Genomic DNA, 23,688 nt, shown 5'->3' with positions numbered 1-23,688 from the left:
TCCTTCTTGAGTCAGGTATATGAAATCAATTTTGATGTCATTTCGATCATAATTTTCAAACTCACAAGTTTACCAAGATTAAACCTTTTAAACCTTAATAGCTACCGGCATCTAAATTCTCCTCCCAATACCACTAGGGATCCAGGAAATGATCTTAAAACGCAATGAAATGAAATGGTCTCGAACAAATTCTCTTAGTCAGCACCATAGGGGATAAACAGAGAACAGTATGTAGGACCTGCAGTCATTTCAGATTGTCAAGGGGAAAACAAATAAGGCAACAGTTCGCAAACAGCAGGGAAAAGAGGGGATTTTTTTATTATTACTTTTTGGATAATTAAAAAAGAATTTGATAACTCCGCGCCAGCGTATCAAGTGGTATTTTTTTCCGCCGACGTATCTCCTACCAATCAGATCACAGCATTCCTTCAAAAATGACTGGAAACAGTTTCTAATCTTAATAACGAACCTATTTTACACTCTATGTTTTAAGCCTAAGCAATAGACTGAACAGTACGTAAATCGGGGAAAATTCTTACAGATTCGAACACACGAAAGATGTAAGTTACTCGTAAATCACTTGTAGAAACGTGATATTGAGAAGAAGTCGACGAATACGTTGGTGATCATTTTTATCCATGACATGAACACAAAAGATTACAAAAACCGTTCTTAAACGAGAAGGTTCAAATGAGGTACGAAACTATAGTTTATCAATGGTAGTTTATGTCGCTTGTGTAGGTAGTAGCCAGTCAGAGATCTTGAGCAGTATTTCGTACCACGTGACACGCATTGACCAATCAAATTGCAAGATGAAGTCCTAAGAAAAAGGAGTCATGCTGAATTGGCAAAAAGGGTGCAATGTCACGCAATACTCAAGGAACGACGTCATGCTGTCACGCTGTTAGGAGGACATGAAGATCACGGATTTGAGTCTCGTTCCTGATGCGAAAAGTCAATTTTACAAAGTTCATCACAGACGCACTTGTATATATGAAACATCATAAAGGGTTTTTTATTTTTATCAAATGTAAATTTCCTTAAGTAAAAAATGGGACGTAATCAAAAAGAAAATTACATGCTCAACAAATAGTCTCGTTTGATAGAAGCTAAATAAACAGAAAAGTAACGTTGCTGTTCCCAGTCAAATGTTCTTAATTTAAATGTTCCGTTTTCTACGGTTCTAGAGAGGTAGACGCACATGGGAAGTAGTTCCCACATGGATCTGATGAATTCTTCATCTTGGGCGAATGGAATGTTCTGATCCTAGTTCCTGTTTCTTAATTGATTTCTCCTATCAGCTATCCGCCTTTCGACCTGTCCGAAAATGTTTGTTGGTGGGTTTCTTGGGGGTCTGTCGGCTACCTTTTCTTGCAAGGCAAGTTGTGGCTCTGATGAGGAACTGTTGAAGGCTGTAGAAGAAATCGAGTCGGTATCGACTAAGAGGAAAAAACCCAATAAAGACTTATCCGATGAGGAATTGTTGAAGTCTATTCCGCTATTCGAATTTGATTTTCGTGTGAGCGGACCTAGCTAAGAGTTTGTAAAATTATTACTGAAAATATTGATACCTTTTTAAATCCACGTTTTCTTCGGCGTTGCCGTCCTAACTCCAAAGGACAAGGAAACGTAAACAAACGAGGCTGACGTCACCAATTGTGAGTCAAATAAAAACTATTTCGTGACATTATAATGCAAATCTGTGATATGCTCACACTGATTGTGTGAATACACACTTATTAGCATATCTACCAGAGAGAGTTTATTTATCAAGTTTTGAATAACAAACTCGACGTTCGATTGCTTGCTTCGGTCTTGCCTTTCTTCTTAATCTCATGGTCAGGGTCTACAAAAGCCAACGTGGAATCTCTTGAGGGTTAACTGTGTGCCAAAGTCGTCGCCTTAGTTAAATGTACTCAATTCTATACGGTGTGTAATTCAGTATATCCACGACACCGTGAGACAAATGTTACACGGTGTGGGCGTATGAATGAACACCATAAAACATTCTCGATAATTTCGTCTGTTTGATGTAAATTGCAGTCAGATGAAATGAAGGTGAGTTAAATTTCACCCTGGTCTACACACCTCTGATAAATTAAGGCCGGTTGAAAGTTGTATATTAGTTAAATCTAGATTTTACATCCGAACAAATTAGAATCTATTGATGTTGAGCACCAAATATTCCTTCCCTCGTTTATTCTTCCGAGGGAAAGTTGACTTTCCTCGTATTTGATATCACTAATAACTTTGATATCAAGTATGTATGTTCTCTAGGTTTTTCTAAATGTTATAATTATAGCTAAAAAGAGGTACGATGGCTGGTAGTCAGCTCATTAACGATTAACTGCGTTCTTTGTAGAGAGTCGGGAGACTGGGGTTATTGTAATTAGGAAGATTTCGAAAATATTTTGCACGGCTTCCAGTCAACGATGTAGTCAACAAGTGCTCTCCTGGCAACGCCTATCGTGTTCAGCATATATTTACTCGCCAGTAATCGGGGGAATTAGGAAAGAAAAAAAATTAACCACGATTACAACCGATAAGATCAAAGCCTATTTCTTAGCCACCCTCTGTATTTTCCTCCTAAAGGATCTCGAAAATGGAGGGATCACATAGTCTCAGTTGAAATTCGCTTCATTATTCCTGCCATATTTTTTTTTAACTGATTTAAATTTTTCGGGTAAAATCTTCATTGAACTACCTCCCAATTAAATTATAAAGAAAGAAAAATAAATTATTTTTACATTTAACCTTTTCTCGGCATCTTCTTTACAATTTTCTTTCGAAGGCCATCGATATAAAACATCTACGAAAATCTGCTCGAGTGTTCTTCAGCTCACCGTTTGGAGGACTGGAAGAGGAAAGGGAGGAATTAACGAAGAAATACTGGCCTCAGTTGTCGTCCATGTGCAAGAGGGCCGGATATGAGTTTGTGCCGGTTGATATGAGATGGGGAATAACATCTGAGATGTCATCTAACGCGGCTACCATTGAGATCTGTCTTCGTGAAATGGATCGATCTGATATGATCGTGGGCTTCTTTGGTCAAGTAAGAAGAAATGCTTGAGTAAAATGTACAAGCCACAACATAAAAAAAATTACAAATAAGCTACATGCAGCTCCGCCTCTTCACCAGAGTTGCGTGCATTTTCTTACTAGGTGGTTACCAAGGGGTTGGGGGGACTGGAGGAGAGTTAATGAATTGAATTGTAGCCTTGAGCCCTGAATATAAGAATATGGTAATATTGGAATGGCCTAGAACGACAATTATTTTTTTAAACCTGTTTACTAGCTGCGAATGTATGCTATTTAGCTCGTGCGGCAGATTCCATCCAAAGCACTGCCAAACAATAAAAGATAGAAAACGTTCAGCCTGCAGAATCTTTGCAGTTTTGAAGCCGTTTTCAACTGAGGTTTACAAGGGAGGCAAGGGCTAGAGCGGGTTAAATGGATGTTCAGGCCTTACGACTAAATAATACTTCCGTCGGTAATCAGGCAAAAAAAGGCACATAATCTTATCTTGTTGAAGGGACATAATTTTTGATGACACTTTTAACTGTTTTCAGCGTTATGGTTGGCATGGATTTGATAATCTGTTGCAGAAAAGTTTTGATGTTGCAGCTGTTAAGTATCCCTGGTTGAACGACTACCGCGAGCGAGCCGTGACCGAGTTAGAATTTTTACATGGTCACCTAAGAAACCCTGGGAAGAGAGCTGCTTGCTTCTTCTTCAGAGATAAGGTTGGTATGCACTTACTAATAATCAAAAATGGCCATGATGAATATTAAATTTCAAAACCTTCAGGTGAGCATACTTGTTTGGACGTGGCACTTGAATTATGAACCTTTCTTGATTAATGAAGACATTTATTCTTGAATTATCAGAAATTCAGTCAATCGTATGAATTGCTGCTTTTTGTTGCAAATAAAAGAATTGGTTGTTACACAAATGAACTTCAGATCCATCATGATTAATATCAGGTTAGCTCTTTATCTATGAAGTCAGGTGCGGCGTTAAATTCATTTTCATGGGCATAGATCTCAACGATGAAGCATTAAAACCTTTTTGGGTGAAAATATTTTGATGCGTATCTGTGCAGTAGTTTCTCCATCCCTCCACGCATTCATTCAATTAATGCAAGGTATCTTTATGTAAGGCAATATGACTGACAACGTTACAAAAATTACAGTCCTACGACGACTTGAAGCTACAGCTAGCTGAAGAAACTGGTGATAAAAGACAGGCGAGGAAGTTTCTTTCATCGACAGATGGGCCTAAGGCTGCGAAGTTTTTAGCGGATTTGAAGAGGAGAGTTCTCGAAACTAAAGACAAAGTAAATATTTTTTTTGATAAAATTGTGTTTCTTTAACCCTTTAACTCCCATGAGTGACCAAGATAGAATTTCTCCTTTCAATATCAACCAGATAAGTGATGAGAATAAAGAAAAATACTAATTTGAGGATATTTAGTTGATCCAATACTAAATCCTCTGAAGTAGCATTATAAGAATGATCTGGGAGTTAAAGGGTTAAGTGTTGTTGGATGGAATTTTGACTTGAAAAGTGATTTGGAACTTCATACTCATGGTAAACACTTTCTAATTCAAATTAAAATGACATTCAATCGATCTCTCAGAACTGTTTCAGGTGTTATCTTTTCAAGATTTAGATTTTGGATTTAACAAGATAATTAAAAACTGTTAGATCGACTTAACGTTGTCTGCATATGGGAAATGGGTGGGCAGATTCCTAATCTAGAAGTCTGAAAGCGATCCTTTGCCTTTGTGGGTCATTGTTTCGCTTTCTTTCGATGAAAGCTTGATGAAAGAGGATGGACGAACATTCAGAGGAACTTGACGAAATGAGGGGTCAGGCTGATCAGCTGGGAAAGACTAACCAATCTTGCTTGAGAAGTTATATCCTCCTGTTTGCTTCAACTTTATCTTTAATTTCTTTTCCTAGTGCTTGGCTGTCCATATGAACTACAAGAATCCACAAGAAGGAGCTAGGCTAATGTACGAGACAATAGAGAAGTTTCTGAAAGAAGTGATCCTGGTTCGGTCTGTTCAGAAGCTTTCCCCTTTAGAAGAGGAGCGCCTTCAACATGACCTGTTTAGGGTCAGCAGACTTGCTATGGGCGGTGTGTTTGTGGGCGGGGAAGACTACTTACAAAAGATTGATGATCACGTCCATTTGCAAAGCAAAAAGGGGAGTTCTGAATACCTCGTTGTGACGGGAGATGGAGGTAAGACCGCAGTAACTATGGGACATTCTCCATAGACATACCCGCGAGATTAACCGAACCCACCCAAACCTACCTGAGAGACTATATTTATCATATTTACGAAGGTTTTATATTAAAAATATTTGCCACTTAAAAATCTCAAATATTCAGTTATCAATTATTGGCGTTATGTATGACCAATGTCTCGCGTCGTTATGAAGTTTTCAGAATATTTGCACTTTGTAGTTGTAAAATTTATGAAACAACATCGACTTTTGGGTCAGATAATTCATAAAAGATGAAGCAGTTGTGTTGATGAAGGCAATTTGTGGATCACAAGGAGTGATCAGTGCGTCAGTACTATTTTTTTCGGAGAATAAGAGTTCAAACTAGAGGGAAAATTTTCACTTATTATAGTATTTGGCACTTAATAAACTTTTGGTTGATATGGTCACTCACTTCTTTGCGACACGTTTCGTCCTTTTTCTCCTACGATTGTGACCCAATACATAAGTTGACGCAGATATTTTGAAAGTCAAATTTTTAAAGTTTTGAACAGTTAGAGTCTCATGTTGAGCACATTTTCAATTTATAGGTTCTGGAAAATCATGTTTGTTGGGAAGCTGGTCCTTGCACCACCAAGAAAAATTTCCCAACGACGCTGTTGCTTATCACTTTGTGGGTAGTTCTAGTGGAAGCACTGGTGAGGAATCTACATTTACGAACAAACAAACAAAACAAACATACAATCCTTGAAAGAAAGAGAAGCAAATAAAGAGAAAACTGAGGGTGCAAGAAAAATAAAACAAAATCTGTTATCTTTTCGCTGATACAGTCTCACAAGCGTAAAATTTTAGTTCTACTTATTATTGTGATTGCCATTTCGAAAAAATATTTTGTACAAAAAATAATTTGTACAGGTTATAATATGATTTCGAGTCCAATTTGGTGTTAATAAGCAGGAGTAAATTTTCAAAGACAACAAAATAGTACAAGCCCGTAAGGTGAGTGCAATTTGCAGTCTTTGAAAATTTGTAAGTGCTAATTTACACCAAATTGCACGAGAACCTATGTTGTTACTTATTATAACTTACATGAAAAAAGCGTAACAGAAAATAAGTACGAAATCTTGACAGCACGCGCACGCTATTTGTAATTTGCACTCATGTTACAACTTTGGACTCGTGTTACATAAAAAGATGTACTCGTTTTCAGCCAATCAGGCGCCCGTAATTTTTTCATGTATTACATTAGCTTTGTAATCCCTTAATTACGATTGCACTCTTTGAAGAGCCAAGGAAGATACTAAAGCACCTCCTGGATGAGCTTATCAGCTGGTTCAAGCTAAAGATGTCTAACCAGAAGGAAACAGGTAAAGAGAACTTCACAGGAACTGGTGGTGGAGATATTCGCATTCTTATCGAAGACCTGTCAGAAACCGTCAGGAATATAACTAAAGCAGGCTTCCGCACTATCATCTTAATTGATGCTCTTAACAAAGTCGATGACATTGGAAAAACCAACAAGGTACGTAATTAATTTGACAAGCTGTCTAACCGAAAATTGATCCTACAAAACTAATAATAGAAACAGCGAGTCGATGAATCCAGCAAACAACAAGTGACCATTTACATGCAATGAGCAAACCAACAAGTGACTTTGACTAGACGAAAATTACGGCGAAGATCGATATTTTGGTTTTATCAACTGAATTGATGATGTAAATTGACAGATAGATAATCAGATTGAGAGACGAAAAAAGGTATTGAAAGTAAAACATAGGAATTCTTGATTTAATAAATAATCTTGGTTTACATACTATCCTTTAGATATTACATTGGCTTCCAAGAGCACTGCCATCCAATGCATACCTCATAGCATCGGTAATTTCTGCCGAAGTCCAAATGGTCACTGAACTCACTGAAGAAAGAGGTTATGCTACCATCAATATGGCGTCATTAACTGAAAAGGAAAGGGAACAAATTGCAGTAGTAAGTTTAACAAAGTGAGACCTTGTGCATCTCTCACTCCATAGTCGCAAGGACAAAATTATAGGTTACCTCCAACGTGACAGACTCATCCTCTAAATCTTCCTCTATAAAAACCCAGACCTTAGGCAAAGCTCAAAAGCGGAAATTTTGACTTCAGATGTCTTTTAATCTCATCCATTTCATTTTATTTTCAAGGCAACCCTAAAAGTCCGAGGAAAAGCTTTATCGTCCGAGCAAAAGAAGAAAGTTGTACATAAGACGCAAACAGAAAACCCTCTGTACCTGAAAATTTTACTGGAGGTATGTGAGGTTTTTCTCCAGCGGCTCCTGTGATAGTTTACCACAACCACCTTTGTTACCTTATTGTGATAATTATATCTAAGTGGGGCCTAGATAATAATAACAGAGGAATCGGAAATTCCCTTATTTTGTTACTACGACTTGCATATGGTAGGAGAAGTTTCATCAAATTCATGAAACAAGGCGCGTAATGCAGAGGGAGAGAGAGGGAGAGAGAAGTAATGAAGAAATAGACAAATAGGATTGGATGCATATATTTTAAGAGAGCCCTTACCATTTGACATAGCTTGAGGTTCACTTTTTTTTTAGGAATTGTGCAGCTTTGGAGAGTTCTTTCAACTAGACGCACATCTTGATTCCTTACTGGAAACGAAAGAGTGAGAAAAAGTTTACTTTCAATGTATTTTATTACTTTTACTTTACTACTAGTTTTAGGTTCTGAATTTGAATTAAGTGCGGTACATTTCTTTCATCTTTCAGTACAAAAGAACTCTTTTATAAATGTTTACAGCGGCTAGAAGTGGACTATAACCCTAAAGAATATGATGGGAATCTGGTCAAAGACGTGTGTAACAAACCGATTTTTTCTTTGTTCTTGAGATGAATTGGAGGAGTGAACATGGAAAAGAAGATTATTAAACAGCGATTTTTCAATTTCTCAGGTGATGTGCTGTATATTGGTGGCTCGACAAGGACTTTCTGAGACAGAGATCAAGTCTATCCTCAAGATAACGGACCAAATGTGGTCTACCCTTTACTTCGCCATAGAAGAGTTCATTTTGGAGCGATCAGGGATTTACAGGTAACTTAAGTGTGCGGTTACTGGATCATATTTGGACTCTTATTTTTAACTTAGAATGAAGATGTAAAGATATATATAAAGAAAGTCACTTTTCCAGGAACAGTCTGGGTTACCTGCACCATTAATTTGCGTTCAGCGGTTTCCCCCAAATACAGTATATTTGCTTGTATCACCCTGTAAGTTTGTGATCAGTATCCCCCAGTATTTGGCACTCGTTTGCACGTAAATGCATCTTAAAACACCAAATTATTACCGGTGGACCGTTGCTCGCCTTTAGTGTTAGTTTGTTGTCGTATCAAATACCATGCGAGGGTACTTAAGACTTTTACTTTGAAAATTGATTATCAGCATGCTCATTTATGTCACCGTGATTTCCATAGAGGGGACGAAGCATCAAGCCTTTCATTGATTTCACGTTAGCTGAATCGACTGAGATATCGGCTAGTCTCATAACCAGACCTTCCACGGCCAAATGGTCATTATGATAGGATCTGGCTCAAATAAAGTCTGTTACTTAACGCGCACTACCCCCCTTCCACAAATTCCCACAGTAAATTTCACTAAAAAAATTTTAAGCGACCTCTTTTCTTTGTTTTTATACCACGATTGCATCTTCTTGTTTAAAGGTTTACCTATGACGAATTGTCACAAGCGGTTAAAGAGAAATATTGCATGGACAAGTCAACTACCATTCATTACATCATATTATTGGTGGATTATTTTGGAGCAAGACTAAGGGTGAGAGGGCAAAGCTTTTTGACAACGTTTCTAAACGATGTCTCCTCCTGAATCGTCTTGTTATTTCACTGTTCTTTTCATCATTATTATTCTTTTGACGATAGGAGAGAGATTTGGTTTACGATACTACAATACCAGACCGCATTTACACGGAGCTCCCATGGCTTTTAGTAAAGTGTGGAGAGAAAGATCGTCTTATCAAGTGTCTCACAACTGCTTCGATATTCTGGTCACTCTTCAGGTTTGTATTTCCTTTTTCAAGCTATTGCTCAGTTCAGAACCCATGATTTGCCACCATATGAATGTTCTTCGCATTTTCCCACGTGGCGTGGATTGTTGAAATCCTAAAATTTAATGCAATCCATGATAAAACACATTTCAAACTTATCCATGCTTGATTCTTTTCCACGATTTATATGAAGCATTTCTGATTCTTTTTTAGCGATGAAAATAAGTACGACCTGGTTAGCTACTGGAACGCAACCGGTTTAACAGGAGAAGAAATAACGGCTTTGTATCAAAAGACGCTTAATGATCAGCTTGCACTTTTGTATCTCAAAGAACAAGAGAAAGGAGGAGAAATGATCGATGCTGTTAAAAAGGTACTAAAAGGATATCATGCACGATGTTAATGTGTTACTTACAAAGAAAGTTATTTTAATTTCACAATTTGGATAATGGAGAGGTAAATTCAACTTTTACCAAAGAAGAAAGAAGAGGAATCAAATAGGATCTTTGAAAAAAAAAAGGTTTAAAGGCTACATTTGGATTACTGTTGGGTTTAGACATAAATCGTCGATGAGCCTTGGTCTTTACATCCATATCCATCCAAACTTGGACGGACGTAGCAAAAGAAAAGTTTTCCAATTATGAATTTTTTTTTTTTCACTATTCTTGATGATTTTTTTTCAACATCATCCAACCAAGAGAATTTATATTTATCTACTCAACCAGACGGAAGAATTATCGTCTGTTTGAACTCTGTTTGATCTATGTCACCTTTAATTTCAGCTTGCCAAGTTAGCGTTCCAAATGTCTGTGTACCAAGGTGATGCAGGGAATATGACAGCTGTTGAACCACTTCTCCAGAGAGCATTGTGCCTGCAGGCAAGCAGTAACTTAAATACATGATCAGTTTCTCTTTTTCCTGGCTAGTTTGCTGAAGAGCTGGTTATATCACCCTTAGTCCCTGTGATTTTGCTCTTTCCTAAGAATTTGGCTTTTATATGTCCTTGAGGATCCCGAGTTTGATGTACTATCAGGTTTTTTCTGCAATTTAGAAGTTTTATTTCATGTGTTTGGTTAGAAGTTCCATGCGAGGCCGTCCACTCGGATCGATCATGGGCAAGCAAAAGTAGGGGGCTAGGTGCAGGGGGTGCACCGCCCACTGCAGTTCATGTTAGTTTTTCGACTGAAAGTTTTATTCATCGTCGAGTTGAGGATCATAACGAAGTATATTTAGTCATTCCCCTCGTTTTATTGCAGAAGTCAGCCTATTCAGAAGAAGAGATCCGTCGAGATGCAAAAGTAGCAATGGATTATTGTGAAATGGCCAATGCATTAGCTTGCCTGCTTGTGGATACCGAGCATTTTGATGAAGCCGAACCTTTGCACAGGGAAGTCCTCGAGCTCAGCAAAAAGTATGCAAAGATAGGCCGTAAATTTATTCACCATGTTGAAACTTGTGACACATAACTTATCCTATAAATCGCTTGTGACTCATTACGCTAAACTATCGCTTTGGTCCCCTAAGAATTCCTAGTCGCTTGGTTAATAGTACTTCACTGGGAAACCGTAAATAGGTCGAGTCTCCAGGGAAACTCAGATTTCCTCTTTGTCCCGCGAAGTTGTCGCAGATCCTTCTATTTTGTGACTCGTTCAAATTGTAGTAATTCCTTTGTTTGGTGACTGGATCAGATTTGCCGATGGGTGGTCAAGAGTAGCAACTTCATTACACGGTCTAGGAGTGCTATATTACAAGACGAACAAATTCCAAGAGGTATGTACGACTTATCTTTATTTAGCCTGCAGTCTAAATTGCTAATAATTGGAATCCGGAGGGTAATTTTTACCTATTTTTGTGTTCTAGGCTTTGGAATATTACAATAAATGTCTTGAGCTTCACCGACAAACCTTGGAACCGACCCATCATCTGATCCCCGACACAATGAACAACATTGGTGCTTTGTATAAGTCTATGGAACGTTGGGAGGACTGTGCCAAAATTCTCGAGGAAGCCCTAGAAGTAAGGATAATTGAACCTATTAACGATCTAAGGAGTGTGTTTGTATCCCAGTTTCGTTTTGTGATACACAATTTCAATAGAAAACAAACAAACAAGAAATAAATTAAAAGAAAAAATAAACCTCAACAAGATTTCCCCTTCACTGTAAATAGAGTTTATGACGCTTTCCTTGCTTTAGAAAATATTTCATTGCGAAAGTCCAATGCTTCAATGGCTTGGATCTCAAGTTCGATGTAAATTGACTAGCGTAAGGAACTTTTGATGTTTTACAATGGGATAGTTCTTATCCAAGAAATCCTGCATTCTTTAAGAAGTATTTCCTTTTACTTTGTTTGTTTTGCCTCTCATATAATACTTAAAAGATGTACGAAGAAGCATATTTTGGCCAGCTTCCGCCTGATGTGGGTGGTACCTTGTTGAATCTTGGTATGGCTTACTTGAGGATTTACGACAGGAGCAAAGCTGAGCCATTGTATCTAAGGTAAACTTGCAATTGCCTTACTTTGTTTTTGCTCGTTCGTCGTTATGGTGTCATTGCTATAAAGAGATCATGAATTAACTGGAGTATTTAACTTTGACAAAGTTGGTGGCAGTGGTCACGCGACAGCTTTTAATCTGGGGGGGGGGGGGGGTTAATCCTGGCAAATCTTAGTCGAAGTGTGCCGCCTAATTCTCAAAATCCACACCCGTTTTCAAATTGGCCTCTGAACCCCTTACCTTTACTTTGTAAATTCAGCTCTAATGATATATATTTTAATTGATTGTCCTTCCCTGTTATTGCTTCGGTGTTGAGAAGAATATATTACACATATTTCAGAGCTTTGGACATCCGCACTAAAGCTTATGGACCGAACCATCATGACGTAGGTCAGACGTTACTTAGTTATTCTTCCTTTCTACTCAATTTGGATGCTATCAAGTCAGCTGAAACCGCCATACGAGCGGCGGAAATCTTAGAGGTAAACTGACGGACGCTAGTATCATTAGTAGGCATGTCTCGATGATGCTTTCATTCGGTCATTATAAGGACATAGTGTTTGGCAGCAACCCCGTCCAGCGAATGGTGGATTGAAGAGTTTCAAATGTTGATCTCATTTTAGTTTATTACAAATAATTCCATACGGCGAATTTTGGTTTACTTCAGAGGGAGAGGCGATTTCCTCTTTCTAGTAAATTTAGCTTAGCTAATATTCAATGACTCAAAAATACGAGAAAGCACAAAGATCTTCGCACTCCAACCTCTCTTTCCCCCCCCCCCCCCCCACCTCCCCTTTCTTTCAGCCACCGAAGGCGCAAGTCTTGACATTTCTCCTAGATATTTTTGGTTAACCTTTAATTCGAAAAAGGCAGCCATAGTGACGCCTTGGTTACTAGGTGATGAAGGCTTAATCTTTTAAGATTTAAAAATCTTAATCTTGACTATTAACGGAACTGAAGACCTTTTAGACTGTTTAAACGGGCTTATTATGAAAATACCTTCATGAAATGAGGTCTCACATATAATCATATCCGTTGCTGTTTTCTTTTCTAGAAATCTTTAGGTCCAGAACATATTTTTACATTGAACGCTCAGGAGAATGTAGCGTTCGGCTATGCAGTGGCTGGAAAATTTGATGACGCTCATCCGTATTTCAAGAAAGCAGGTTCGTGATTCAGTATGATTTATCTCCAACGCTATGGCTTGTGGCTTTTGTTGCCGAACTTTTTGGCTTAAAGCCTGCTAGTTTAAGTTTAAAGGATTCAGTGATGAGAAAGATTTGACGCCTTCAGAATGACGGTATATGAGATTTACGAACTAGTGACATACAATATTAACGGATTAAGGATGAAAAAAGAATCATGAATTACGCAACTTGATACGTTTTAAAGTTCGATAATCGGCCTTCGCAACCACATCGGATGTTGAAACCAGACCAGCGACCAGCAATAGCGCATAACATGAATTTCTCTCGAGACAGATATAATAGTACAGCTAAGCTCATTAATTTTCGCTCTATACATTCTTGATATTTTTTTAACGCCAGATTGTCAGTGTTTTACCTAAAATGAAAAGAACTCTCTTTTTGTTTTTAGGAGTGACCAAATACCGAAAGGGTCAAATGAATACGTCAATTCCTCCGCTGAACGCAGGCATGGCAGATTATTACCTCAACAACGGCCATCACGAGGAGGCAAGACAGTTATTCGAAAGACTGGTAAATTATATAATCATAATTATTTTAAAACTATAATTGACTTAAACAAATTAGCTCCTATTTCTCCTTCTTAAATTTATTCAATTGCGGCATTCCTGACGAACTTTCTAGAAGATCGGGCTTTAAATGTTCTAGAATGTCAGGAACACGGGCTTAAAATTTAAAAAAAAAAAGCTTAAAATGATTCTTGATTCTACATGACTAATTCCTCTTACTTTTTTTATTTTTCATTTTTTGTTTGTTTGTTGTTTTCAGGTAGGCACAGATTTTGCCTCAGGCAGAGATTTCGCTGCTCTAGACTTTTTAGATGAAGATCTACTTGGAGATAAAAGGCCTACGAGACCATATGAGGAAACGGTGGAATATGGCATTGAAAAGTAAAAATTATTCCTTTGGTCGATACGGCCGGGGGTGGTCATTTTTTTTTTTTTGCCTCGAGCTTAGAAAAGCCCTATGATAATTTAATACTTTAGGAGATTTGTCGCCTGAGTCTCCAAATCCACACTCGTTTTAAGACTTGGCCCCTAAATTCCACTTATTGACGTTGAAAATTCAGCTCTAATGAGATATTATAATTATTTTTTCTAAAGAAAGACACCGAAATTTTACTGAGAGTACTCTTGGTTGCAGGTTCCCCAAAAGCGCAATGATTTTTGGGCGATTGCTTCCAAAATTAGCTAAAAGTGGAGACTCGCAGAGAACGTTAATGATTTTAGGTAAAGGTGATTTTGGTCCCGAGAAGTACAATGAGTCATATCTGAGTTTTATTGAAAATCAGCACAGGAAACAAGGCCTTGATGTAATCCAGTCTGCGCACGAGAAATTTCCAAGTGATACGGTACGTTACTCAGGTCTGATACCTAGTGGTTCTAACAATCATTTTGGAATAGCGAGAGTCTCTATAATAAATGTCATCAGTCCTAAGGCCAATTCCAAGGAATTGCTCCTAAGGCAGGCTCTAGTTAAGAGTAACATCTCTATGGATGATGCTCTTATCATCTCCATATCATTTGAGTTCTTCTTTTGTTATAGTATATTCCTGTTTTCAACAGTTACCTTAATTCTGTCATTCTATTCACTTTCAGATAATTCTTGAGAACTTAGCAAAGTGCCACGCCTTTTATGAGGACTTCGTTACAGCCTCAATATACTTTACAAAGCTACTCAACTTGAAACCCGATGATGCCAGTGTCATGGCTACTTATGGGAGAGTTTTAGCTATGACAGGAAAGACAGAAGAAGCCAAAAAAATGTTCGAAAAAGGATTAAACTGCGCCGAGACTCAAAATGAAAAACAACTTGTTGAGCAGGTTTGTATTCAGGAGTATTGTTATATCTATCGGAGAAAGCTGCCTTATGAGAACTAAACTATAATGGAAATCCCATTGATGTGGTCCACTTTAAATTCGATAAAGTTGGTTTGACAAAATATAGAAAAAATTGCAGGAAAACTTTGAGGTCGTTGATTATTTTTACTTACTTTTTAAGGAGACTTAACTGGCAGTTTTTTAACGTCATTCTTCTCTTTGTTAAGGCAATATCATCATAGTGAAGAATAAAGTATGTTGATCAATATGTCTACGTTTACAGCAACATTATGCAGAGTCAAAGTGTTTTAAATTTGATGATAAACAACTAGTATAATGTGAACTTTCCTTGTGGAAATTTACCACTTGCTTACTCATGTTTTTCGCTTGCAGTTCAAAGTGAATTTAAACCTCCTAAACGAGATGTAAGTACGAAAGCAACAGAATAACCTTGGGTCCAGAAGTATATGGACACGTTACAATCCAAGCGGACGCGGAATACATGTCGCTGAAGTGAGACAATGCGGGCACACTGAGACCACAACACTGGCGAACGTCATCCAAAAGGCCCAAGGCCCGACATCCTTATTTAAACCTATAAGGTTATCAGCCTAAGTGCCATTACACCGAGCTGTGAAGGCGAATGACAAAAACAAAACTAAATTACAGACAAGCATAGTAACTTTAATATGATTAGAAAGAAATAGCTAAAATAAACCCAAGTACTGATAAGGCAAAAACCGCTACAAAGAGAGAACCAAGAAAGACGAGATGAATATGTAAAAGAGGTAAACCAGGAAAGAAAATTCAATTCCCTGATTCATCAGTAAATTAGGTCCTGAAACCAGCAAGGAAGGTATGGTTTTGTGAATTGGAGCCCAGAAAATCGCAGAGTAGAAACAATACCGTTAAGTGTAAATAGATCAAATTTTGGGTTTCACGTTGGATGAAAATTGTAAAGTGTCTCTTCTAACTTTTAGCATTATTAGTATAAGGGATAGAAGAACCTAAGTTTCAACTGACACTATTTCACCCTCAACCCTTTTTGTCAGAAAAAGGGGTGGTTTAGAGTGGAGACATAACCTGATGTAAATTTAAATTCCATGTGCACGGTGGTGCGGAGGGCAATTACTCCTATGTCCTTGTAAAGAATACTGTTAAAATCTAAAACTGTCAGGTTTGCCTTAATAATGAGATAAAGTCCCCAGAATAATTATTTTGACGTACTGTTACTTGTCAAATTGTTCCTTCTTTGCAAGATAAGCTTGGAGAGAATGTCAAACCATCTTTAAAAATGTCCTGCGATGTATCATACTTTATCGATGGCTTTCCTAATGGCTGACATTAGTATGCGAAATTTTAAATACTTCAGTTATTTAGATTTGTAAAGAGTTCAGTCAACCTTAAAAACCTTTTTACGTCAACATATCACTGATAATATTAACTGAAATCTCTTTTACCCGTATTAAGTTCTAAAGACCTCCAGGGCTTGTTCCTCAGTGAGGACAGAAAGGGCTGCTCGAAAAGCGGATCATGAGAAATTGTTACAGTATAACTCTTATTTTGATAATCTATCTAGAGAATATTCCATCCTTGATAACCGTCTCTTTATAATAACATCCGTTGTTCATAACCTCACAGTGCATTACCAGTCGCTGAAATAGTCACGAAGTAATGAAATACGATGAGAGCGGAGGTATACAGGATTAATGGTAATTGTTTTACGGTGTGCGACATATGAGCCAGAAGCAATGCATGTCTTTCGTAGTCCCCCAAAATATCTTTTTGTTTTTTGTAAATTGGGCCAGCTGTTTGTCTGGCATGGTTATCATTTCAAATGGGGACAGACGACGAAAAGTAGTGATGCTTGAGAATAGTTTAATCCAGATTACCCAGTTTCTACCAACCCTCAGGGAGATCCTTGACAAATTACTCCACCCTCGTGGCCCCTGTAGACGATATTTGAAGATCAATTCAAAAAGAACTAACCAGAAAAAGGAAAACGAAAAAGGTAGGGCCCTTGTCAATTGTAGCCCACCGCAAAAGGGTTCGTAATGACACAAATGCGTGAATACACGTATGATCTCAAAGACGAGAAAACATGGATAAATAGAGATGCAAGATACAACTCGAAAGTGATCTTCGGCTGTTTCCAGGCTTGGCACGAGTGGAAATGAACGTTTTGAATGAGAACCATCTTCTCTGTTGCTCATTGCGTAGCTCTTTATATCCAAACAGACACTGATTGGTAAATTGTCGTCGGTCTCTCGATGACGCGTGAAACACTGCTGGCGTATGGATACCTAGTGAATGATGGAAAATGTGATGCACGGATGAGCGTTTGCATGTATGAGAAATATGATGAGGCATTTCACATCCACCAAATGTTCTTATCAGCAAAACCTTCAAGATGAACATGGCGTGTTTCCAAACCTCAATCGCAAATTCTCAAATGGAGAATTTTTTTTTTTCAATTTCTATGGAGCCATAATCAGTCTGAAGCGATAGTACATCTTACAGAGCACAAGGCTATACATCTTCTTTTACGGTTTAATCTAAATACTGTCGCGATATTATGCGCAAATATTTTTTCCTTTTCAAACATTTCCCTACGAAAATTGTATCGAACCTCCTTTATTTGTATGATTCGTGCATTAAGGAAAGTTTTTTTTAGGCTAAACTTTGCAATAGTCGCCTTGCTTTTTTCAAGATTAACCTTTATATTAAGCAGGTGAAGCTGTTTTATGCAAAAGCAAAGCCATCCCTGGGGATGGTAAGATTTCGTTCAAGATCCTTCAGCACTTCGTGCCTTTGCAAGCTGAAAAGACCCAATCAAGCACCATGCTGTAATCTAACCGAGCAGCTCAACCAATAGTATTCCAGTTCAAAAATATTTTATAAAATGTTGTATCTGGAGGTACGAGCATCAATGGAACTACTGCTAAAAGTCTTCAGCTCATCAGCATAAACATTTTGTGCAAACTTTGGTCTTACTCTAATGGAACTTTGAGTTTCAACCTTAGAAGCACACTAAACATCTGTCACACAAACAGTCTTACGATCATAATAAGTAGATTGTGAGCACATTGACCTTGAAACCTTGTAATCTTTACTCCAGATTCGACAGCAAGGCACCAAACGGGCGAATCCTCTTCGAAACTGTTCACTTAAAAAACCATACAACACAGGGTTTACCGCACTGTTTGCGTACACCAGTACGTGGCAATAGGAGAACAGAATCCAGAATCCCCTTGAAAGAAGAAAAGAAAGATCACAAAAGATGGAAGTAAAACACACGGAATAACCATCCTGCTGTTTACCTTATTGGTTTCCCATATTAAAATGTGTTGAGCTTTCAACTTGAGACATTCTGTCAGAGGACATGCGTAGACAACTTCACTATTGTTGTTGTTTTATTTAATTTATGTTTACCATAAATCAAATTGATTTCTTGTTACCGTGCATATGTTTCGTAGAGGTATCACAAACGCACCACCGACTAGAGTGTCGCATTCTTGTCTCAACAAGTTGCGTGCATCTCAGTCGGTTATCTACAATTGGAGAGGCGCACACCAACGTTGAGGCTATTTGTGAAGCATATCCTGTTTATGGTTTATTAATTTGTTTTCAATACTTGGCCGATTAGCCTGTTAAATCGGCTTTAAGTCGCAACCAACGAGTTCGCAAAATTCAAAACTAAAGTGACTGAAGTTTATAATACAAAATGGTAGTGGAATATGAATGCAAAACAACGCAAGCAACTGCTAATACTAAATTAACGGAGCCACAGCGTAAACAATAACAAAAAGTTAAGCTTTAACACTAAAAACGCCACAACGAAGATATGAGCAACAACAATGACAAAAATAGTGAATACAACAACAAAAATGACATACACCGCTGCCTGTTTGACTCAGTTGAGAAAGAACCAGCCTGTCGTGCTGAAGTTTGAGGGTTTACAAACACTTAAGGAATTAATTGCTGATGAAGATGTGCTGATGACAATTGTCTGAAAATGATTTTATGATCGAATTTTCTCAAATGATTGATAGGCGGGTGGCCTCATTTACTGATACAGTATAAACAGGGATAAACAGGGGACATAAAAGACCCCAGGACTGTTGCTAGAGTTTGGCATGGTTGGAACGATAAAAAATGGATGTACTTTGGCAGTCTGATTTGCGAACTCAGCCACACCGAAACCTATTCCCACTTGTAGGAAGTAATATATACATATCAATACGTATCAGTCATTTGCAAATTAAAGCACTGAGGAGAAGGACATGCATGTTTGTTGTTCCTATTCATACAAATGTGAAGATTCCTTATGGATAAAGGAAGGTGACAAGGTCAAGAAAAAAGAAAACTGGCACGTGAAAAGGGAAGGAGATGGAGACCGTCGTACTAAGAATATTTATACTTACTTGTACTGTTGTCCTTCTCCAAACTCAAACCACAAATATGTGATGTGGTAAGGCAGAAAGCAAAGAAAGTAGAGAATCACCACGACTATCAACATTTTCACCACCTTTCCCTTGGCTTTCGCTGTTCTAAATCCTTCACTGTCCGACGTTTCCCTTGCGGCCTTATTAAGCTTCATTACAATTATAGTATAGAACACCGCTATGGTTGGTAATGGTATGGCATATGTTAGACAAAATGACAGAACATTGTAAACGTCTTTGAATGTCTCATTGGGCCAGCCATCCTCCGAACAATAGAGACCATCCTGATCTTCCCTTAACTGCATCACTGCGACAAACGGTAGGCCAACTAGAGTTGCGGTCAGCCAAACGACAACGATGATGAAACGCGCCTGATATAATGTAATGCGGGGCTCATATGGATAAGCAATCGCTCGGTAACGATCTGAAATTGAAAAGAGCTGTTTAGAGCACTTACTATACAATATTGCTGTCTAAATTATCTTAAAAAGATCTCTATTTACCTATCGATTCTTCGGTCGCTTTCACATAATCTTTAAGTCAGGCTCTCATTGAGTCAGTTGATATTAAAAACGACAAAATAAGAGAGGACCCTGCATTGCCGACAAGACATATCAGCTGATCTGAGATATTTTGAAAAACCAAGAGCCGAATTGATTGACCTAATAGTTTATATTGACAACTGAATTCAAAACGTGAAGTCGGGGAAGCTTCACTATAACCGTCCTCAGAAAATTCAGTCAAGAAAGAAACACATGTCGACCTTAATAACTTGACCCGCTTGTCCAAGCCGGCCTTCAAAGAAAACCGAACTTGAGTCTGGCACTTTTTAAGCAAAACAACACTTACCTAGACTTATAGCCGCTAGTGTTCCAATGGAAGCCATAACAGACATTGCTTGTGCCGTGGGAATGATTTTACAAAGAGCGTACCCAAATGGCCAGTATCTAAGTTCAAAATAAAGAACTGTGAAGGGGATGCATAAGATGCCGACACTCAAATCAGCCACAGCAAGGTTTGCAATGAGGTAACCTGTAACTGGGAAAAGAGAAGCAATAGCTGTGATTGACGGAGACAATCTCCCTGAGTTGATTTTATTCTTCTTTAAACTGCACGAAAGTCTGAGGTATGAAAAAGAAGTAATCCCACAAGTTTCACAGCAGGAAAGTGTTAAGAGGCTTCCATCTAGGCTTACCATATATTTTCCATCTAAGATGTAGGAAATGAGGCGACATATACTTTTTTCAGTTAAAAATTTTGAAATTTTGAAGACAAGAGGGCATTCACATTATGACGAAAGTAGTGAAAAAAAGGTCAACACCATAGTTTATCTTCCACACATTAACCTGCTAAAGTTTATTTTCTAATCCTCACTTTCTTTATTATAATATTAAAAATGCTATCTGATGTGTATTAGATTTGTTAGGGAGTTAAAAAAACAAAATCATTTCAATAAAGTCAACCCTTTGGTTTTTGCGGAGATAAGTGCGTGAGGATTATTAATTTCAGTTGGAAAAACTGATAAATGGAAAAGGCGAAGAAGTCCAATTCACCACTGAATGTTACTGTCGGAATACCCAGTGCATCCCGACAGTTCCTAGAATGCGTGTACTTAAAAAATTATGAACAGTCAACATAAAAACGAACGTAATTTGACGTCTTTTGCCTGGAATTGAAGCTGATTATCCTAACCCTCTTACAACCTTAACATGTCACTGTAAACTTTACCATAAAGCTGTTTAGACACCAATCGCTTCTGAGGGTCAAACGGTTTCAAAGAACGTCGAACTTTGTATCGAGGTGGCTCATATCAATAGAAGGTTGGAGCGATGCAAACCTTCCTTGAAACTAACATGGCGTCAGAACGTCGACAATAAGATTAACTCCAGCTATCTGTACTATTCTACCAATAAAATTAGTTATATTCTTTATAGGTTTAAACATCCATGTTGGTCTAGTTTTGATTCTATTCTTTTGTTGTCCTAACAAAATTTAATTAGCACCTCTGTCCACCTTATATTAATTAACAGTTAATATCTCCATCGGCTTTCATTTCTGACAACGGTTCAGTTGATGGACGATTACTTTATGCAGTTACATGTCATTAACTAATAAATGTTTAGAAACGAGGACAGATGTTAATGATCGTCGGGTTCTTCAAAGAGTAAATGCCATAAGTTTGCGTCATGCGGTTCAAAGCAATTACGCCTAAGCACTTCGACGAATTCCCTACATTTATCCATTTTGTTTTTCTGAGGGCCACTTAGAATCCTGTCGTCAACCAGGAAAGTTGAAAAAAAGAGTGTCAATTCACCTGGCGGCATTGCAAATTTGTAGTTGGTTGGGACTTAAAACAGCACTCACATGAAGTAGATTTAAGAGTTTGTTTACCAATAACATAGAGTTTAAATGTCCATATGTGTAAAGAATTGCTCATGAAAAGGAATAGTATCAAATCTACTCTACTTTGAAGCCTTGGAGGCCCATCATTTTCTTTTCACTTCAATAGATTTGTCGTCAAAACGACTAACAGATGCAAAAAAACTGAATCGCTATGTTAACCTCGATGGAGTGTTAAAGTCCAAATGGTGACAATTCTGTGAAACAAAGCAAATTCCAACTCATGAATTCAAAACATGCCAACACAACCCATAGCTTATGTAAAACACTGGGCATAGTCCTTTTGCCATTTTTAGAACATCCCGAAAGGTTCAGAGGAAAAGATCGAATGATCCAGAACATTAAAACTAAATCATACCTGTGCTTGTGTTTTGGAATGCTCTGAAAATCGAATTCCTTAGCTATTGTTGACATGATTGATCTCTAAATGAAACTGAATTGTACCCAGTTGCTACTTGTTATGGCTTATCACCAGGGAGACAGGAGGATTTAAAGCAATTGCATCAAGTAATAAAAGCGATATAAAGAGATAAAATAAATTATCCTTGAAACCGATCCATACAAATTGTTAAAGGTCAGCCAATAGAGTTGTTCAATAAATCTTGTCCCAAAACTACAATAGCAATCTTCAAATTTGCATTTCTTAGGGAAATTTCAAATTTATTGATTCTGGTAGGCAATACTTTGGCCGAGGGCATTAGCAGATAAAATAGAAGTTTTATACAAACTTATTAAGTTTAGTACCGTGGTAAACAATTGTGGAGTGTTTTTGGAATGCACTCCTTCCTAGTTTAAAATTTTTAAATTTTAAAGTGTTTAAAAACACTTGACACGACGACAAAGGATAGCTAATAAGGCCACTTGACTAAGATATCATGACTACAAATCGTCTAAATTCCCTCAGTGATAATAAATTCGGATTGTTGCTAATATGGTTGACCAAGATTGGCTCATGTTCAAACCATGCAGAAAAATAGACTGATTGTTAGAGACATGGATATCTCCCGATCCGCGACGTACGTTAATCTGCCACCAATTCCATTTTCATCACACCGTATTAGTGGATATTTTCGTAAAGTATTAAAATTAAAAGATTATAAAGATTCTTACTCTTCCCTGAGCTCCATTGTGCTGATAAACCAGTTAGAGACACCAAGGAAACGAATTTAATAAATCAATCGATCACGAGAGTTTTTTTTTCATCCCACGCGTTTCAATGTATTCCTGCTGTATTTGTGGCATATACCTAACTTTTAAGGGTAATTTGATCGAAAATAATCTAAACAAAAATGCCTATACATGGTGTTTTGATTGAAACTTTGTTAATGCAGACAACACCTTGTACGCAATACCCTACTTCGCACATTTTAAAGTGCTTCTTCTATTGTGGCGTTCATATTTTCGGTATGTACTGGACTATGGCTATTTCAGTGATCGTTATAGTTAACCACACCAAAAATGATAGATTGTCTAGATGTTCAACTTACCAGAATGAAGCTCCCTTATCTTGTAAACGACAGCAAGTACAGACACATTTCCAGTGACGGTGAGAAGAAATATTATTGTGTACACAATTAATCGAAAGATTTTGGATCCCAACGGTTCGGCAACCGTTAGTATCGGTGTGGAAGTGGTATTGACAAGCATGTTCGTCTCATTTGTGGGCCACATCACACAAAGTTCTCACTAAACAACTTAATCGTCCTCTGAATACGGCTCAAGCAATTGCTGCACAACTATGCAAAGTTCACATTCGACCTTATTCAACTTCTGAAAACAATATGAATAAACGCCTGGAGTAATTTTGGTTTTAAATGACACTTCCCACTTCAAGGACGGAAACTGTCTCCTGAGCCTTAGTAACTGCATTACGTACGGTCTTCTATAAATTCCACTAAGCCATACCCCGCCGACTTTTGTCTTGACTTTTCATTAAAAAAAGCCCTCCGCAAACCTAATATTTACTCGGTTGCCTTCTCTTTTATGGGATTCACTGGTAAAGTAATTAATTTGCCATAAACCGCTTTTCCGGTAGAACC

At 37.8% G+C, this 23,688-nt stretch overlaps 2 protein-coding genes across 4 annotated transcripts; one reads left to right on the top strand and one right to left on the bottom strand.

Annotated features, from left to right (window-relative positions):
- The first annotated feature begins 1,749 nt into the window (after positions 1–1,749).
- On the top strand, positions 1,750–15,332 carry LOC131796676 (TPR repeat-containing protein DDB_G0287407). 2 transcript variants are annotated; one of them, XM_059114283.2, is made up of 27 exons: positions 1,750–2,058; positions 2,792–3,052; positions 3,570–3,743; positions 4,193–4,336; positions 4,965–5,247; positions 5,822–5,929; positions 6,518–6,753; positions 7,056–7,217; positions 7,413–7,517; positions 7,827–7,894; positions 7,998–8,082; positions 8,180–8,319; positions 8,946–9,057; positions 9,162–9,298; positions 9,500–9,659; positions 10,069–10,164; positions 10,543–10,697; positions 10,975–11,056; positions 11,147–11,302; positions 11,665–11,783; positions 12,120–12,261; positions 12,834–12,945; positions 13,376–13,497; positions 13,753–13,874; positions 14,128–14,335; positions 14,583–14,807; positions 15,198–15,332. In XM_059114283.2, exons 1-27 carry the CDS (start codon positions 2,053–2,055, stop codon positions 15,231–15,233), a joined length of 3,756 nt encoding a protein of 1,251 aa, XP_058970266.2. In that variant the 5' UTR covers positions 1,750–2,052; the 3' UTR covers positions 15,234–15,332. The 2 variants fall into 2 exon arrangements, with proteins under 2 accessions (XP_058970266.2, XP_066027268.1); XM_066171171.1 differs by lacking the exon at positions 15,198–15,332 and having other exon boundaries at positions 14,276–14,335; positions 14,583–14,722.
- On the bottom strand, positions 15,299–23,618 carry LOC136276770 (neuropeptide FF receptor 1-like). Of its 2 annotated transcripts, none has more exons than XM_066171175.1 (5): positions 23,137–23,618; positions 20,099–20,287; positions 19,229–19,673; positions 17,896–18,054; positions 15,299–15,435 (listed from the first exon to the last, which is right to left on the bottom strand). In XM_066171175.1, exons 1-5 carry the CDS (start codon positions 23,318–23,320, stop codon positions 15,426–15,428), a joined length of 987 nt encoding a protein of 328 aa, XP_066027272.1. In that variant the 5' UTR covers positions 23,321–23,618; the 3' UTR covers positions 15,299–15,425. The 2 variants fall into 2 exon arrangements, with proteins under 2 accessions (XP_066027272.1, XP_066027270.1); XM_066171173.1 differs by lacking the exon at positions 15,299–15,435 and adding an exon at positions 16,437–17,107.
- Positions 23,619–23,688: the final 70 nt, after the last annotated feature.

Source organism: Pocillopora verrucosa, chromosome 1, assembly GCF_036669915.1.
Source record: "Pocillopora verrucosa isolate sample1 chromosome 1, ASM3666991v2, whole genome shotgun sequence".
NCBI lineage: Eukaryota > Metazoa > Cnidaria > Anthozoa > Scleractinia > Pocilloporidae > Pocillopora > Pocillopora verrucosa.
Note: the sequence above shows the minus strand (reverse complement) of the source record. Positions and strands in the feature narration are given on the sequence as shown.

What these genes read in the sequence shown, in the direction of transcription:
- LOC131796676 (XM_059114283.2), top strand. An exon ending in AGAGAGCATTGTGCCTGCAG is followed by an intron (nt 10,165 to 10,542) that starts GCAAGCAGTAAC and finishes GTTTTATTGCAG; the next exon opens with AAGTCAGCCTATTCAGAAGA. An exon ending in TTCTCGAGGAAGCCCTAGAA is followed by an intron (nt 11,303 to 11,664) that starts GTAAGGATAATT and finishes AATACTTAAAAG; the next exon opens with ATGTACGAAGAAGCATATTT.
- LOC136276770 (XM_066171173.1), bottom strand. Translation starts at nt 23,320, where the DNA reads ATGTGGCCCACAAATGAGACGAACATGCTTGTCAATACCACTTCCACA. An exon ending in GATAAGGGAGCTTCATTCTG is followed by an intron (nt 20,288 to 23,136) that starts GTAAGTTGAACA and finishes CTCTTTTCCCAG; the next exon opens with TTACAGGTTACCTCATTGCA. An exon ending in ACTAGCGGCTATAAGTCTAG is followed by an intron (nt 19,674 to 20,098) that starts GTAAGTGTTGTT and finishes TTTCAATTTCAG; the next exon opens with ATCGTTACCGAGCGATTGCT.